General features: G+C 42.3%; 1 protein-coding gene across 5 annotated transcripts in view; it reads left to right on the plus strand.

The window, feature by feature from the left end:
- CFAP70 (cilia and flagella associated protein 70) overlaps positions 1-18,404 on the plus strand; it is a 37,559-nt gene that overhangs the window by 269 nt on the left and 18,886 nt on the right. For 3 of the 5 annotated variants that reach the window (XM_088151020.1, XM_088151019.1, XM_088151016.1), the window contains exons 2-14: positions 978-1,103; positions 1,608-1,794; positions 2,281-2,379; positions 2,671-2,750; positions 4,612-4,788; positions 9,259-9,441; positions 10,328-10,422; positions 11,764-11,863; positions 12,818-12,970; positions 14,891-15,043; positions 15,931-16,011; positions 16,341-16,432; positions 17,062-17,122. In XM_088151020.1, the coding sequence (XP_088007146.1) occupies positions 1,020-1,103; positions 1,608-1,794; positions 2,281-2,379; positions 2,671-2,750; positions 4,612-4,788; positions 9,259-9,441; positions 10,328-10,422; positions 11,764-11,863; positions 12,818-12,970; positions 14,891-15,043; positions 15,931-16,011; positions 16,341-16,432; positions 17,062-17,122 (1,545 nt within the window). In that variant the 5' untranslated portion in view covers positions 978-1,019. Of the gene's footprint in view, positions 1-976; positions 1,104-1,442; positions 1,795-2,280; positions 2,380-2,670; positions 2,751-4,611; positions 4,789-4,883; positions 4,974-9,258; positions 9,442-10,327; positions 10,423-11,763; positions 11,864-12,817; positions 12,971-14,890; positions 15,044-15,930; positions 16,012-16,340; positions 16,433-17,061; positions 17,123-18,404 lie in introns of those variants that run through there. The other 2 variants (XM_088151018.1, XM_088151021.1) reach the window with 2 other exon arrangements.

Consider the following 18,404-nt stretch of genomic DNA (forward strand, 5'->3'; position numbering starts at 1 on the left):
CAGCCCCCCTCCCCGTGCCCCTTTCTGGACTCCTTGCGTGAAGGCAAAGTAAAGCTGGAGTAGGGGCGGAGTAAAGCTGGAGTAGGGGCGGAGTAAAGCTGGAGTAGGGGAGTGTCTCGCCAGTGCCTACAGGGACCCGCCAGTGCCTACAGGAAACAAAGCACCATGGGGACCCGTTGGGCTTCCCTGGGGGGAGATCCAACCATAATCCCCTGCTGCGGACCTACAAGCAAGGTCTCCCCACCTCAGCTTGATGGGAGCTGTTGCTTTCAGGATTGGGGGCCTCGATTCCAGCCTCGTAGGGCATTTCGGGAGCAGAGGATCCTGGCTTAGTTAGAAGAGGCTGAGAATGAGATGGAAGTGATTAGCCTAGTTAAGCTACAGCTTAACAGTGGTTTGTTGCATTAACCGAGGTTGGTTGGCTGGATGCCCACCATGCCATACCCCAGTGGCCCTAAGGCTTCTTCTCTTGTGTCGAGTTTTTTTCGAATTCCTTGTTTTCATGGTGAGTCACCCAGAGTCACCCTGCGCATTAGGCAGCCATCTAAACCTAAGAAATAAATAAATACATTGAACGAACCGCTAACTTTAATGACTCCATTCGTACAATATTCCAAGCTACTGTCAGGCAAACGGTAGTACAGTATGGTGTATGGATCCAGCAGTAGTGGCTTGGCTGATAAACCGTGGTTGGAAAGTCATAGTTGATTACAGGGTGTGACTCTTGCAGAGAAAGTAGGTAATGTGGTGCTCTCCATGTGTTGGACCACATCTCCCCAAAGCCTTTGCCAGCATGGAGATCTTGCCCGGGAATCTGGGACTGAATAGCATTTGCAGGATTTTCTGCCAGTTGCTCTTTCCTCAGCCTCATTTACCTGGCAGGATTTTGGGGAACATAAGAAAGCATTGGAGAAAAATCAAGTGATAAATAAATAAGGCTTCATTATTATTTGTTCCTTTTCTTCTCTTCTTGTTAGGCTTATAGCTAACCTGTTGATACCAACGGAACCTTCCCTCTCATGGCGGGTTCACCTTCCTTTCATCACATTGATGCACCACCCCCCAAGACAGTCAGCATCACTGTGCTGGATGGTCACAACTTGGTAAATGTCCCCTTTTAATTCACCTTGGAATTCCCAGATTGAGGATCGTCACAGTGGATCTTCTGGATGTATAATGATCATCACTGAATGTTCATGTTTTCAATTAGAATGACAAAAGGGCATAATGCTCTAATAATTGAACCACATATTAATTTCCTCTTTTATTTTCCAAGGTATTTAAAAGCTGGTTACTGGCTTCTGGATTTATTTGCTTTGAGGTTACTTTCTTCTGGGCCCCCTATGTAACTTATTTTGGGATGTCTGCTGCCTTAGAGGAAGAAGAAATGTTTAAATTACTTGAAAGAAGCATTTTCATTAAAACAAACAAACTTTTTGCAGGTTTTATTTAATGGCTCTGAGATTTTGCCCAAACGGGTTGTGCTGGGAAGAATTCAAGATCAAGGAAAGTAGGAAAAAAGGAGAATCAGTTTTGCTTTGGGGGGTGATGCTAGAATTTGTCCCGTTTGGAGGAAGAGCTAACTATTGCTGGTGTCTGTCCTGTAGAAAGGCATCAAAGGAGATAGTCCAGTTACGTACGTGCATATTGAGTACAATGGCTACTTCCTGGGTGACTCCCCCAAAATGGATGCATCTGCAGAAGGAAACGTGAGGTATAATTTCACCACCTCTTTTGAGTGCCATCCTGATGGGTTTCACGGTTTGGACGATCTTGCCCATAAACCTGTGTTATGTGAGTAAGACTACCTCTGCTTTTTAGCTTTAACATCTGGGAAAGAATAGGTCCTTTGTGTTTTGCCGAGTCATTTGCAGGAGGTAAAAACTTCTGTTGCTGCTGATGCGTTCAAGTGAAGGCTTGATGGCCGTTGTTAGGAATGCTTTAATTTGAATTTGTGCACTGAGAAGGCTCAGGAGCCTCCATTGCCCCCTCTGACTCTAGCATTTTATGTCCCGTGACCAGCCTCTGAATAAAACTAAGGTGAAAGGTGCTTTGCATCCAAGCATTACAGTCAGCCTGAATAGACCCCAGTAAGGCAAATGAGTGAACCATTTGTAGCTTATTCTGTGAACAATTGTTAAAATAAATCAAGGCATGCCATAGTGCGTGAACAAGAGGAGGAAGTCAGTGGTAAAGGGGCTACAGCTCCTTCTGAAAAGCAAACCCACCGTAAAGTGCTGCTGCTTCTTGTGTATTGGATTTTATGCTTGGTTTTCCCAGTCACTGTGATCGAAGTCTTACCAAAGGAGAAGAAGCAAAAAGAAGAGAAGGTTGTGTCTCTCGGACAGGCCGTGGCAGACCTCCTCCCTCTCCTGCAAGGTGGGTGAAAGAGTAAGCCCGAGTCAGTCTTGCAACAGGGCAATGCTTTGGGTTACTGCACAAAAGAAAGTCCTGCCGAGCTGAAAGTGTGTAGATGTGTGTAGATCTTCAGCCCACACGTCCTTGCTGTCGTTCTGCATGTTCTCTCACACGCACCTCTTTGATAATGATAAGTGTTTCACCAGCGTTTAAAGGAATTTAGATAATTCTTTTTCTTTCTTTCTTCCAAAGAGAAAATTTTCTTTTTGATGGCCTCAGATTGCCCCCTTCCCCTCCCTCTTTTCTCTGCAGGATTGTGTACATTTAATGCAACGCTTCCCCTGTATCCATTGCCTGGTTCTCCTCTGGAGGCCCTCCGACCAGAAACCAAGGTATTTATTAAAACAACAACAAGAGAAAAGAGACATGCTTTCATATGAATGTCCAAATTATAATGTTTATATAATTTAGTTCCAAATTAGTGCTAATCCCACTTTAGTTAAGTTATTTAACAGCAATCTTTGTGTAGGACTTCACTTCTCAGGGATGGCTTACAGTTTAAGGAAATTAATGTATTATATTTATTCTTAAAGAATTAGTAGAAACTATTTTTTAGGTGTAAGATGCAGGAATATTTCATTTTGAGATTTAGGGCAGCATTTCTCAACCTTGGCAACTTTAAGACGTGTGAACTTCAACTCCCAGAATTCTTCAGACAGCCAGGCTGGGGAATTCTGGGAATTGAAGTCCACATGTCTTAAAGTTGCCAAGGTTGAGAAACACTGTCTAGGATATGTCCCGCAACATTTTACACAATGTGTAATTAAACTTTGGAATTTGCTGCCATGCAATGTGGTAGCAGCATCTTCTGAAGGTTGGCCAATTTCATGGAAATCATGGGGATCAGTAGCTATCAGCCTTGATGGCAGTGGGACTGCCTCTGAAGGCTATCTGCTGGGAGGCTTGTGAGCTTCCTTGGGAAGATGGTGGGCCTCTGTGAGAACAGATTGCTGGACTAGCAAAGCATGGCTTATGTTCTTCTGTCCTTGTAAGCTACTGATTAATATGCTGTTTCTAAGTCTCATAATTTGGAAGAATAGAATTTCTCTATGATGTATACAATCATATATCATTTATTGATTTCCAAAGTTTACAGTTATGTCCCCATCAATTCCTTATTCTTCTTTGGAACTGGTGGCCTTTCTCTTTCTTCCCATTCCGTTTTTCCCCATTTGCTGGCCTGAATAGGAGAAGGCAGACATGAGGATGGTATACAGAAGTTCTACAAATCAATAGTTCTAAGTGGTATGTCTACCTCAGGGGGGACTCGAAGTAGTTTAGGTGGAATAGAGGGTAGACTGTTGGAATTTGAATGAAGTCTTTAAATGGTAAGTAGTATAGCAGAGTGCTTATAAATGTAATTGTGTCCTTCTCAGAAAAAAGTAAGCTTTTGTTTCTATATGGGGGACCCAAGTTCTCCGTTACAGGGACTGAGCAATTGAGAACCGCTGCCGTTGGCTGTATCTGTCCAGGAAATTTGCAGTTGTGTCTTGATGGTCTAACTATGTACCATGCAACAGTGTTGCCCTGTCTGATGGGTTGTTTCCAACAGATTATTTCTACTCTATAGTAGATAGAAATAATAGGATGAGCAATCATTTCCTCTTCTCAAAGAAACTGGGAAGTTTTAGTTCTATAAGGGATTGGAGTAAAAATCTTTAGTAAGGAATTCTCAGTAACTCTGATTCCCAGAATTCCATTTAAACTGGCATAAAAGCATATTTGAGTTTCATAGAATCCTAGGGTTGGAAGGGACCTTGGAGGCAGGAATTCTCAGACCATCCTGGACAAATGGCTGTCCAGTCTTTTCCTGAAAACCTCCAGTGATGGAGCACTTACAACTTCAGGAGGCAGGCTGTTCCATTGCTCCATAGCTGTCAGTCAGGAAATTCCTCCTTAGTTCACATTTGGATCTCTCAAGGTAAGTCTTCCACCAGTGGTTCTTGTCTTATCTTTCAGTGCTATGGAGAGTAAGTCCACCCCCTCTGCCCTGCAGCATCCCTTCGTGTATGGGATGACTGCTATCATGTCTCCCCTTAGCCTTCTCTTCTTTAAGCTAAACATACCAAGTTCCTCTAACCACTTCTTGTAGGATTTAGCCTCCAAGCTGCTTACTGTCTTCATTGTGCTTCTCTTCTTCTTCCACGTTTGTGTCTTGGGCATGTCTATCTTAAGCTTGCTTTGATTTTGCAGTGTTCCATCGATGTCTCAGTATCTGTCCAGGAGAGCCTATTGTCTCCAGCGCAGCTGTCCGAAGGCAATCTCTTGAGAGTGACTGTGGAAGTTGCCTATTCTGTCCCTGAGTCATTTATCCCCACAGGGCCCCAATATAATTACATGGTTGGCTTTCAGGTGCCAGCAGTTGGTGAGGTGAGTCAGCTGCTGAAATGCCAAATTCTTTTGTTCCTTTTCTCCAAGTCTGTTTTCTTCACCTTCCAGTCTGGCAAATGCTGCTTTTCTTTTTCAGCATATTCAAAGTGTAGTCTGCTACAGGTCCCAATGGAGCCACATCCAGCTATTGAAAGATGTCAAAAGTTGAGCCCTGTTGCTCCAAGGTTCTGATTTTAACCCTTCACCAACTCTGCCTGATAGATCTCACTTCTCCATATTAAAGCGAGGCTTTTACTACTATTCTGTGAATTTGGATTTTGAGTTTATTCATTAAAGAATAATTCCATTAGCAGATCTCAGCTGATCATGCATTGTGTTACTAACCTGGTCTTCCCAAAGCCTCTTTTCTGAGACCCATCTGAGTCTATAAACGAGGCTACATTGGCAGAGTTAACTGTGGTTCTCCAGATCCAGGTTTCATGCAATGTATGGAAGAGACAAGCTTAGACTAGGAATCAGGAAGAAATCATTATTTCTGAAGACCTCCAGCCCCCACTGACTTATTCTAATTAGGAGAACAACAAGAAGTCAAAAATTGGATTCACACATTGTGTTAAAATCAAAACAAGGGTTTGCTTGGTTTGGTTTAACATGTGGACTCGGATATTACAATTTGCAAACCTTGGCCTATTAGTGATACACAAAGCATGAACCCAGCTGCACTGTGGCTTATTCTGTGATGTGTGAACTCAGAATCTGAGTCCATGAAGGGCAAAGTAGGACCAATGTGAAAATTTGCTCATGTGGTAGTAAACTTTTGTTACATGTAAGCTGTCTCTCCTTTTTCTTGGTAAAAATAGAAAAAAAAATGGGAACCTTCCTCACATAATTAACAATTAAAGCTCCTTGCAAATTAAAGAGCCTGTATAAATGTTGGTTTAGTTAGTCCCCCTTCTGTAACTATTTTAGAGGATGTTTTCCAAGATAGGACTGTGTCCAATTTATTTTCATTGTGTTGTTGTTGTTGTTTAGTCGTTAAGTCGTGTCCGACTCTTCGTGACCCCATGAACCATATTGCGCCAGGCCTTCCTGTCCTTCACTGCCTCCCTGAGTTTGCTCAGTTTCATGCTCATTGCTTCAGTGATGCTATCTAACCATCTCATCCTCTGCCGTCCTCTTCTCCTTTTGCCTTCAATCTTTCCCAGCATCAGGGTCTTCTCCAAAGAGATCTCTCTTTGCATTAGGTGGCCAAAATATCTGAGCTTGAGCTTCATTATCGATCCTTCCAATGAGCAATCAGGGTTGATTTCCTTTAAGATTGACTGGTTTGACCTCCTAGCAGTCCAGGGAACTCTTAAGAGTCTTCTCCAGCACCACAGTTCAAAGGCATCAATTCTTCGGCGCTCGGCCTTTTTTATGGTCCAGCTCTCACAGCCATACATTACTACTGGAAAAACCATAGCTTTGACTATGCGGATCTTTGTCGGCAAGGTGATGTCTCTGCTTTTTAATATGCTATCTAGGCTTGCCATAGCTTTCCTCCCAAGGAGCAAGCGTCTTTTAATTTCATGGCTGCAGTCTCCGTCTGCGGTGATCTTGGAGCCCAAATAAATGAAGTCTGTTACTGCTTCCATTTCTACCCCTTCTATTTGCCAGGAATTGATGGGTCCAGATGCCATGATCTTAGTTTTTTTAATGTTGAGTTTCAAGCCAGCTTTTGCACTCTCCTCTTTCACCCTCATCAAGAGGCTCTTTAGTTCTTCTTCACTTTCTGCCATTAGGGTGGTATCGTCCGCATATCTGAGGTTGTTGATGATTCTCCCTGCAATCTTAATTCCGGCTTGTGATTCTTCCAGCCTGGCATTTCTCATGATGTACTCTGCATATAGGTTAAATAAGCAGGGTGACAGTATACAGCCTTGTCGTACACCTTTCCCTATTTTGAACCAATCGGTTGTTCCGTGACCGGTTCTAACTGTTGCTTCTTGGCCCGCATACAGATTTCTCAGGAGACAGGTAAGGTGGTCTGGTATTCCCATCTCTTTAAGAATTTGCCACAGTTTGTTGTGATCCACACAATCAAAGGCTTTTGCATAGTCAATGAAGCAGAAGTAGATATTTTTCTGGAACTCTCGTGCTTTCTCCATGATCCAGCGAATGTTGGCGATTTGATCTCTAGTTCCTCTGCCTCTTTGAAACCCAGCTTGTACATCCGGTAGTTCTCGGTTCATATATTGCTGAAGCCTAGCTTGTAGGATTTTGAGCATAACCTTGCTAGCATGTGAAATGAGTGCAATTGTGCGATAGTTTGAGCATTCTTTGGCGTTGCCCTTCTTTGGAATTGGAACGTAAACTGACCTTTTCCAATCCCGTGGCCACTGTTGCGTTTTCCAAACTTGCTGGCATATTGAGTGCAGCACTTTAACACCATCATCTTTTAGTATTTTAAATAACTCAGCTGGAATCCTGTCATCTCCACTAGCTTTGTTGTTAGCAATGCTTCCTAAGGCCCACTTGACTTCACTCTCTAGGATGTCTGGCTCAAGGTCAGTGATCACACCAGCGTGGACATCAGGGACATTAAGATCTTTCTTGTATAGTTCTTCTGTGTATTCTTGCCACCTCTTCTTAATCTCTTCTGCTTCTGTTAGGTCCCTGCCTTTTTGTCCTTTATCATGCCCATCTTTGCACTAAACGTTCCTTTCATATCTCCAATTTTCTTGAAGAGATCTCTAGTCTTCCCCATTCTATTGTTTTCCTCAATTTCTTTGCATTGTTCATTTAAGAAGGCCTTCTTATCTCTCCTGGCTATTCTCTGGAAATCTGCATTCAGCTGCTTATATCTTTCCCTTTCACCCTTGCTTTTCGCATTCCTTCTTTCCACAGCTATTTGTAAAGCCTCATCAGACAGCCATTTTGCTTTCTTGCATTTCTTTTTCTTTGGGATGGTTTTAGTTGCTGCCTCCTGTACAATGTTACGGACCTCCGTCCATAGTTCTTCAGGCACTCTGTCTACCAAATCTAATCCTCTAAATCTATTCATCACCTTCACTGTGTACTCACAAGGAATATGATCTAAGTCATACCTGAGTGGTCTAGTGGTTTTCCCTACATTCTTCAATTTAAGCCTAAATTTTGCAGTAAGAAGCTCATGATCTGAGCCACAGTCAGCTCCTGGTCTTGTTTTTGCTGTCTGTATAGAGCTTCTCCATCTTTGGCTGCAAAGTATATAATCAATCTGGTTTCGGTATTGACCATCTGGTGATGTCCATGTGTAGAGTCGTCTCTTGTGTTGTTGGAAAAGAGTGTTTGCTATGACTAGCTTGTTCTCTTGACAGAACTCTATTAGCCTTTGCCCTGCTTCATTTTGTACTCCAAGGCCAAATTTGCCTGTTATTCCGATTACTCCTTGACTTCCTACTTTAGCATTCCAATCCCCTATGATGAAAAGGACATCTTTTTTTGGTGCTAGTTCTAGAAGGTGTTGTAGGTCTTCATAGAAGCGGTCAACTTCAGCTTCTTCAGCATCAGTGGTTGGGGCATAGACTTGGATGACTGTGATATTGAATGGTTTGCCTTGGATATGCACTGAGATCATTCTGTCGTTTTTGAGGTTGTACCCCATTACTGCCTTTCCCACTCTCTTATTCACTATGAGTGCAACTCCATTTCTTCTAAGGGTTTCTTGCCCACAGTAGTAGATATAATGGTCACCCGAATTAAATTCACCCATTCCCGTCCATTTCAGTTCGCTGATTCCCAAGATGTCGACGTTCAATCTTGTCATCTCATGTTTGACCACATCCAGCTTGCCTTGGTTCATAGATCTTACATTCCAGGTACCTATACAATATTGTTCTTTGCAGCATCGGACCTTCTTTTCGCTTCCAGATACATCCACAGCTGAACGTCCTTTCGGCTTTGGCCCAGCCGCTTCACTCTTTCTGGAGCTACTTGGAAATGCCCTCCGCTCTTCCCCAGTAGCATATTGGACACCTTCCGACCTGAGGGGCTCATCTTCCGGCATCATATCTTTTAGCCTTTTAACATTGTCCATGGGGTTTTCTTGGCAAGGATACTGGAGTGGGTTGCCATTTCCTTCTCCAGTGGACCACATTTTGTCAGAACTCTCTGTCATGACCTGTCCGTCTTGGGTGGCCCTGCACGGTATAGCTCATGGCTTCACTGAGTTACGCAAGCCCCTTCGCCACGACAAGGCAGTGATCCATGAAGGGGTTTCATTGTGTACCATATGATAACTGAGTTCATAGAAGACATTTAACTTGGTTATGAATTAACTCACTTTCTGATCTTGCATAACTCAGTGAATAATCAACTAACCAATTGGGGGGGTCCGTGCAAGCACCAAGCAAAGCAAAACACTAACCCGAGTTTGACATCATGGCTAAACATGTTGTGAGAATACAACTGCTAGCTTTTTGACGACGTATTGTATACGAGTGACTTAACTATGCGAATTCAAGAAATGCTTCTTTTTGACTCTTCCAGAAAGAATGTCCCTTTCTGTTCAAGAACGGGACCCTGAAACTTGGCGGTGAGAGAGAACCCGTACCCCGTCCTAAGAAGTGGCCGGTGGCCAACATTTTAGCCCCTGGAGGACAAAACATCCCAGATGCTTTCATTGTTGGCGGTGCCTTTGAGGAGGAAGATGGAGAGCTGAATACCCCAGAGGTGATTATGCCAGAGCCGGAGAACCAGACTGCTTAGAACGGAGCCGTGGCCCTCCAGATGTTGGTCAACTACAATTCCCAGCACTCTTCGCCATTGGCAATTCTGATGAGAGTCTGGGATCAGCCATGTCCCAGTTGCCACAGCTTCCACATACCTCAGCCTGTGAGGACTGCCATATTAGATCAAGTCAATGGCTTCCTTTCCCCTAAAGTCCTTTTTCTCTAGCAGCCAGGGAAGAACATAGATTTGGGATGATCATGCTACCCATCCCGTTGTGAGTTCGAGCGTGCAAAATATGCAGAGACAATGTTAGGCGATGGCAAGCTCTCTTCAAGACCAGTCGCTCCCTACAATTCTGTATTTTGTTCCTCCTGCAGAAGGAGGACTGTCCCTGCCTCTAGTTGGTGCCTCTTTTTACTTTTTCAGTGCCCTGTTATTTTTTTTTCCCCTGGTCCACCTACAAAACAAACTTGCTAATGTAATTCTTGGTCAGTGTATTGGTTTGTTATTACAGAGCAGTCTAGTTTCTTGATCTGTTGAGTTCTAGACCTGAACAGACTGGGTTCTCTCCTCCTTCTTCTTCTCCTTCTCCTTCTCCTTCTCCTCCCCACTCCTCCTCCTCACTCCTCCTCCTCCTCCTCCATGCCTTCAAGTCAGTGTCCAGACAACTACCTGGACAAATCCCTGTAGTCTTCAAAGCAAGATTTTCAGAAGCAGTTTTCCTTTGCCGTTTTTTCCCCAGGGCTGAGTGAGAGAGAGACTGGCCCCAAATCATCCAACCAGCTTTGTGCCTAACGCAAGACTAGAAACCATGGTTTTCTGGTTTCTAGCCTTGTGCCTTAACCACTACACCAATCTCTCTCTCTCTTTCTTTCTTTCTTTTTAGGACCGGGAAAGCAGGACTCAAGCTGAAATGCTTAGAAAACGGATTGTGTGGGACTTGGAAAGGCGTTGCTATCTCGATCCTATAGCTGTGCTGTGGTGAGAAAACACATGCCATTCTCCAGCAATTCATAACTTAATGGGATGATCAGGGGAAAGATAAAGGATCTGTGGGAGTCAAACAGTTAAGAGCAGAGACTTGGAGACTTTGCCATCATTTCATACTCCTTGTTAGCCTTCTCCAAGTTCTCCAGCTGAAGCTGATCTTGATTTGCTTTATATTTATCAATGGGTTACTTGAGCTAAAGCTTTGCATAAATGCTAAATAAGTGTTATTACAACAGCCTTGCTCGCACTAGTCTTTGCTGTGCATTTTACATATTTATTACTTGCTTTTCCATCAAAAAATTCAACAGTTTACAACAGTGTTTCTCAACCTTGGCCACTTGAAGATGTGTGGACTTCAACTCCCAGAACTCCCAGCATGGCTGGCTGGGGAATTCTGGGAGTTGAAGTCCACACATCTTCAAGTGGCCAAGGTTGAGAAATGCTGGTTTACAAGAATTCTCTTCCCATCCTCTTTTTCCTCGGCTAGATGAGACTGAAAGCCACTTCTCATCTGCCTTCCCCCTTGACTTGCAACAAGTCTGTGCAGTTTGCAAAAAAATGATACAACTATAGTGACAGTTACATCAACAGTAAACAGAAACTTAATGTTAGATCTCCCTCTGCATCTCTGAGCCCCAACTCATACGTGCCTGGTCTGGAGATTAGAGATGACAACCAAATTTGATCTTAAAAAACAAACCAATGTTATCTACAAGTATCTCTGGTTACTACTACTACTATTGTTGTTAATATATCCTGCCTTATTTTGTACAACTCAAGGGGGTATATATAATGCTCCTGCCTCCTGTTTTCTCCACAACAATCCTGAGAGGTGGGTTAGCGATCTTTGCCATGCCTTCGTTGGTTTTTAACATCTGATTGGAAGCACATCTGTGCTTTTTATTTATATATATAAGTTTTATTAAAGATTTTAAAAAGAAAGATTAAAACAATACAATAAATGCAAACTAATATAAAGGGGAAAAAAGGAAAAAGAAATCAAAGAGACAGCTCAAAGTGCAAGAAAGGGAAAAAAGTAAAAAAATAGAAAAGAAAGAAAAAAGATACGAAGAAGTAGCTTCTGATCTTTACAGCAGTTATAATTATAAATTTACCTCTTGCTCTAGGTTACAAAATGACTCTCTTCTTTCTATAATCTAGCCTGTCTACTCATCAAAACCGTAAATCATAAGTTCATTTTTTTCTGTGCGTACTATATATTCCTACCTTTGCTGATCATGTGACATTCATATAAATGTACACCGTGCCCCTTGAGCATCAGACTACAAAACAACTGTAACTGGTTTGCTTTCGTCTCTTCCTGTATAACAGCTTTCGAAAGCGGATTGCCGACTGTAGGTGCTGGCCTGTAGAAATTACCAGAGTGCCAGTGGTCACATCCACGAAAGTCAAAGGTGGCAAAGGAGAGAAGGTGAAGTACCAGTTGATCATCATCTTCCTTTACTTTAATATTTGGTCAACCCTGTGAGGTGAGTTGGGCTGAGAGAGAGGGACTGGCCCAAAATCACCTAGCTGGCTTTCATGCCTAAGGTGGGAGTAGAGCTCACTGTCTCCTGGTTTCTAGCCTGTTGCCTTCACCACTACCCCAGGCTGGCTCTCTTTATTCATTTATTATTTATTTATTAATTAAATTTTTCAACCGCCCATCGCCCCCCAATGGGGGAACTCTGGGTGATTCACAACAAACATTAAAAACATAAAATAGATCAATAGATAAAACCTTAATTAAAAACATTACTAAAAAGGAGAGACCAAGAGGATGAAAAATCTGAGGCTGAAGGCAGAAGGCCTCTATGGGGCTAGCCATCCCCATGCTTGAGGTATTCTCTCCCCACCCCAGGCCAAGTGGCAGAACCAGGTCTTCAAAGCCTTACAGAAGGCCAGGAGTGAGGGGGCCAATTGCACCTCCAGGGCCAGAATGTTCCAAAGAGCGGGGGCCACTGCAGAGAAGGCCCACCTTCTGGGCCCCGCCAAGTCGAAGTTCTTTCACCGAGGAGGTCCAAAGCATGCCCTCGCTGTGTGATCGGGTGGGACGGGTTGAAGTCATAGAGGAGAGGCGGTCCCTTAGGTAACCTGGCCCCATGCCATGTAGGGCTTTAAAGGTGATAACCAACACCTTGAATTGGACCGGAAGCAAACTGGCACCCAATGCAGCTTGCGGAGCAGAGGCGTTACATGGGCCCTCCTTGGGGCTCTCTTTACTGTTTAAACAGTGATAGGTGTGGTGTGATTACATGTAGGTGTGGGTTTACATGTGCTACAAAAAAGATGACTCTTCTAATACTAGAGCAGAGATTCTGGCTACTCCATTTGAGCTGTCGTGATATCAGCAGGGAAGCTTATAATTTAAACTGTCTTTTTCCAGGGAGGTGGAGGTGGTGGTGGAGCAGATGACGACCCTATTTCCTTTCACGGTGTGGCTTTTGTCAACTTAGTGCCTTTGCTGTATCCTGGGGTGAAGCAAATCCGGGGAGCATTCCGAATTTTTCCTTACCATGACAGTGAGGTGTTTGAAAAGGTAGGAGATTGAGTGGCATGGCTGATCGATCTGAACTCTTTCGCTTTAGATTTTATTTAAAATGGTTATATCCCACCTTTCTTCCGGGGAGCTTAAAGCTGAAAGCAATTTTAAAGAACGCATCATTTTTTAAAAATGTTTTATTTAAAATGAAACCTTCTCAGCATTAAAGAATACTGACGCCCTTGCTGTATGTCCAGAGGGTTCGAAGTGAGCTGTGTTTCTCAGATGTGAGCAAGAGGTGAGACCAAAGGTACAAGTTTATCCTGGGATGTGTTTTGTAATCATTTGATTTTTCCTTGGGTCTTCTGGGCACTGTCCCAGATCCTGTTAGACAAGCAGGAGACTGAAAACAAATCTAAGTTTTGATAATGGCCTAATTTGGGAGATAGGCCACATTTGGGAAGCCAGGATAGGTCCCCGTCAGACATTTTTGTCTAAAATGGGAGAAAATAACCATTTCATTTATCACTGGGAAGCAACAGTATAAAATGCCTGTTTATAAGCCAGTAATGTTAAAAAAGGAATGCAAGCACATTCTTATTGTATGAGTCCAGACTCCATCTACTCCTATTTTCCCTTCCTCCCTCCCTCCCTCCCTGTTCCATGAATACTTGATTTCTATGTTTTTAAGCCACATTTGCCTTCTCCCACGTGCCTGGATACTTCATAAATTGCAAAAGTGGTTCACCATTCTGTTCACAAAGGATTCCAGAACTTATTCTGAAGGACTTGTGCTTTTCTGGAATCCAGCCAAGGCAGAAGCAATGCATTCAACTGCCCCAAGAAAACACTGGAAGAAAAGGAAGTGGAGGGTTATTTCTCTGGCTTCCCCTCATCCCTCTGGCCACTCCTCATTTTGCTGAATATTTGCTGCATTTTTCTTGGGATTCAAACAGCATTATAGGTGTTTTCATGACAAGTAGCTCATTTTAGGAAAGGTTTGAGGGACAATTCTTCTGCTCTTTTTGATGGAATGTGTTGTGTTTTTCCATTAGCTCATCTTGGAGGACTCATGTGAAGTTTGAAGGCACCTGTCTGGCTACTATGAGACACAGAATAATGGATGACTAGAGAGGCCCTTAGCCTGGGAAGAGTTATTTCTTGGATCTTTCAGTAAGAGCCTAAGAAGAGACCTAAAGCTGGAACAGGCCAAGGACTTCTCTAGTCTGCTATTCTGTGTCCCCTAGTGCCTGGCCAGATGCCTTCAAGAAATTCACAAACATGGACAGGAGTGCAACAACCAGGGGTGTTGCAAGGTGTGTTTAAACAAAAGTCAAGATGAAACCACAATAGTATGATCAAAGCTCTATCTGGTTTTCATGCGTTTCACACATAACTTGGCCATTTTCACCATACCTTGTGGACACCCATGGCAACAACTTCCTTTTCCCCATAGCTCTCCAGTAGCTACAATTTAATGACTTCTGTCTGTGACTCAGGAGATCATAAAGCCACCAAGATCAGTAGCCATTGATAGCTCTCTCCTCTCTCCAGCTTCCTTTTGAATTGACAAAAGTGATGGCCGTCCCTATTTCTGTTGGATTATTTGATTATTTATTTACGTGTACTTTACTTTAAGCATTGCTTGTTTTACATTTCTACCATTACTTATTCTTTTTTGTATGGATGAGTGTAAACTGCCAGGAGTCGCTCCTCATTGTAGCGGGTTCAAGTCTAATCAATAAGTACATTTTTTAAGGTGATGAGTTCCACAGTTCAACTATGTCTTGTGTAAAAACGCCCTTTCTTTTGTCAGTCCTAAAATTCTTCAGCTTCCCATCCTTCTTAAAGACAGCAAAAAAACAAACCAAGCTCCTGGAATTGCCCTCCATGATTCCAATTAGAGAGCTTTTGTAATTAAACTAGCACTGTTAGATAAGCCCACCTTATTCTCACTCTGTGCCTCTTTTGTTTCAGACCAAGTGCCTCTTCAGCCTTTTTCGCGATGTGGGCCACCAGGCAGCTCTTAATAAGTTTGGGCCAGTGGGAATGTACAGCCCCCATACCAAAAGTATCCTTGGGAAGAATGTAAAAGATGACAAACCACCCAAAGAATTCATGCTGAGAAAGGTGAGGATGGCAAGAAAATCAGTGCAAGGAGATGAAGTCCTGTTGAATTTAGAAGGAAAATGTATTTTGCTCCTAAATCTGGGCTAGAGCTTTGTCTGTGGAGGATGCTCTCTAAATGAGAAGGTGTCTGACTATTAGTCATTGAAGACTTGATTATTACAACCTTTGCTTTCAGCAGCAACAAAATAAGGTCCCTGTATCAGCACTGCTTTATGACACCTTATTGTCTTATCAGCCAAACTTGTCAGCTCTTCAGATTATATTCAGAAAAAAAAATCAAATAATCCTTTAGGGTAGAGCAGTACAGCACATTGGATCTAATTCCATAAAGAGGAATCAGCACACAGGGATATGCGTGTGTCATCATATTACCAGTCTGCTGTTCTTTATACCAGCCACGCTGTCCCAGGAGAAATTGCAGCTGTTTTAAGAAGTTATAGACAGTTACAATGCTCGTGCATCTTCCTGGAATAGATGTCAAAGCACTATTGCAGCCCTAGGATTTTGCAACAGGACTAATTGTAGAATAAGATTCACATAAAAACAGAATGAGATGGTAAAGCCAATCGTTAAAAACCACACAGATTTAAAAACCAACACAAATATGAAAAGAAGAACCAGCAGTTTTAGTTTAAAGCCTTAGTCCAGTGTTGTCCAAACTTGGCCACTTTAAGATGAGTGGATTTCAACTCCCAGAATTCTCCAGCCAGCATTCTGGGAGTTGAAGTCCACTCATCTTAAAGTGGCCAAGTTTGGACAACACTGCCTTAGTCCATCAGCTCATGCCCCTCCCCAACTTTAAATTAGGTGGCACCACAAATGAAACAAGGGGAGCTTTCTAAAATGCTGTCCAGGTACAAGACTTCCTTTTTTTGCTTCCTCTTCAGCCATCCAATATTATAAGAAAGGACACCTCCGAGATCACAGTGGACACTGCTGTATCTGTATGCCAGAACTTGGAAGGACAGGTAAATATATTGTTTAAAAAGATGTCAGGTAGTTCTGTAGATACCACCTGGACTCTCAAGTCTGGATCGTGAGTCACACGAAAACTGTGAATGAGTGCTTCTGAATATGCTCAAAGTGCATTTCTCTCTCTCTTGTCACTAGGTTACTTCTGGTGTGCCTTGCAGCAATGGCTTGCCATTAACTTAGCTGTTCTCCAGATGTTTAGATTTAAGTTCCCAGAATTGAAACCTAATGGGTTTGGGCTAAACTTTTGGGGAATGTGTCTATGGAAATATTCTAGGATTTGGGCCATGCTCCTGAAGAAATCTGAAATGCTTTCTCTTTCCAGCAATATATAGAAAGTGGAAGTTTTCTTGTGATAGAGTTTACACTGGATAAAGCTTTGGTGCCCAAGCGTCTGCCAGAGGAACTTGCCAGCCGGTGAGTGCAGTAGTGATATATATAAGTGGGCTTGGGTCAAAGTCTGCTTTTGAGGCTCTTGTGCATCTTTGATAGTGCTGCTCATTCTCTGTCAGTGGAAGGCATTATTCTTACTCATCCCATTCTTTCCATATGTTGGGCCATATCAGCCATTACAAAGGTTGAATGTCCTCCTGAATTTTGATCTCATCATAAGCCCACAGGATTCCAAGGACACAGAAGGAAGGGGTGGTCATCCAATAGCATATTGTATCAAACTGGATTTACAGGACCTTGGAGAGCTCCAACACACTGTTTGCTCCTACAAAGCCTACAATTCAGCTGAGTTAACCCTCTACAAAAATTTCTGTGGGGAGACATTAACTCAGGTTGAAACAACTTGCCAACACAATCCTTTGTGTGTTAATTCTGCAGCTGATTCTGTTAGGTTTAATAGAACTGACTTCAAAGTAAATTATGAACGGGATTGCAAAATTAATTGTCAGATTATCAAAACAATCCTTCCTTCCTTCCTTCCTTCCTTCCTTCCTTCCTTCCCCCCCCCTCTCTCTCTCTCTCTCTCTCTCTCTCTCTCTCTCTCTCTTTCTTTCTTTCTTTCTTTCTTTCTTTCTTTCTTCTAACATATTCAGAGTCAAGGAGATGATTCCTCCCCACCCTCAACTCCCTCGAAGGACTGCAGGAGCCATGAAGGTATGAAGTAAAGCCTATTCAGTAGCAATTTGTGTATTGCATTTTTTTAAAAAAGGGAAATCTTTGCCAGTCTGGTCTAGTTTTTGTGTCAAGAACACCCACTATGTAACCTAAAGAGATTGCTCAGATATGCATAATTTTTCCTATTGTGTATAAATTATTTGTATTCCTTTTTGGAGAGCTAAGAAGAGTACCCCCATCCCCTATTCTAGCTGCTGGGGTTTCAGTAGGCATTGCCCTCCTATGTCTGCTTCCAAGCATTTCTTTAAAGCTTTAGAGGCTAGAAACTTCTTAATTTAAAAATAACAACCACCACTGAGATTCTCTGGAAGCCCTAACATCACATTAAGGAGAATCTTTATTCTCGTATGCAGTTACACTTGTTTTGATCAATGCTTAAAATGAGAATGCCAATTCCTCACTCAGATTTTATTCTCGCACAGAGATAAACTTTGTGAGGAAAGTGAGGCTAGGTCAAGTCACCCAGTGAAGTTCATGGCTGAACTGACCCCAGTTCTTTGTTGTACTGGTCTGACTCTGCAAACACTATGTTATTCTGTCCTTGATTTGAAAAGATGGTAGTTCCTAACTCCTGGCACCAAGCATCTGCTTATTTTTATTTTTATATTTATATAGTTATATTATGAAAGAAGTTTTTCCACAGAATAAAAACAATACAAAATTTAGGTTAAAGATATGAGAAATAGAGATACGTGATAGAAAGGTGAAAAAGAAAGAAAAAGAAATAGAAAAGAAGGAAAAAGGAAAAAAAGAATAATTAAAAAGTGGCTTCCAATCTTTACAGCAGTTATAAGTACATTTATATTTTACCCTCTGATGTAACCTTAGAGAGACAAAGTTTTCTTCTTTCCATAATCTGGCCTTTCTAATCGTGAAATCCATAAATCATCAGTTCATTTTTTTCTTTTTTCAGCAAAAAGTCCACAAGGAGTTTCCAGTCACTAATAAATGTAGTAGTTGATCTTTCCTAAGCAAACAAGTTAATTTTGCCACCTCTGCTAGTTCCATCATCTTCACCAACCATTCCTCTATTGTGGGTAGTTCAGACTCTTTTAATTTTTGCTCATACAGTTGTCTCACAGCAGTGATCTTATATAAAAATAATCTTCCATGGCTTTTTTCTACTTGTCTGTCCATTAATCCCAACAAAAAAAAGTTCTGGTTTCAGCTGAATCTTAGTCTTTAAAATTATTTGTACCGTATATGTATTTGAACGCAAAATTTTCTGGCTTTTTTGCAAGTCTACCAAACATGATAAAAT

The sequence above is a fragment of the Python bivittatus genome, unplaced genomic scaffold (assembly GCF_059951505.1).
Source record: "Python bivittatus isolate LINGU-HERP-01145 unplaced genomic scaffold, Pbiv_v1 ctg000640_np1212, whole genome shotgun sequence".
NCBI lineage: Eukaryota > Metazoa > Chordata > Lepidosauria > Squamata > Pythonidae > Python > Python bivittatus.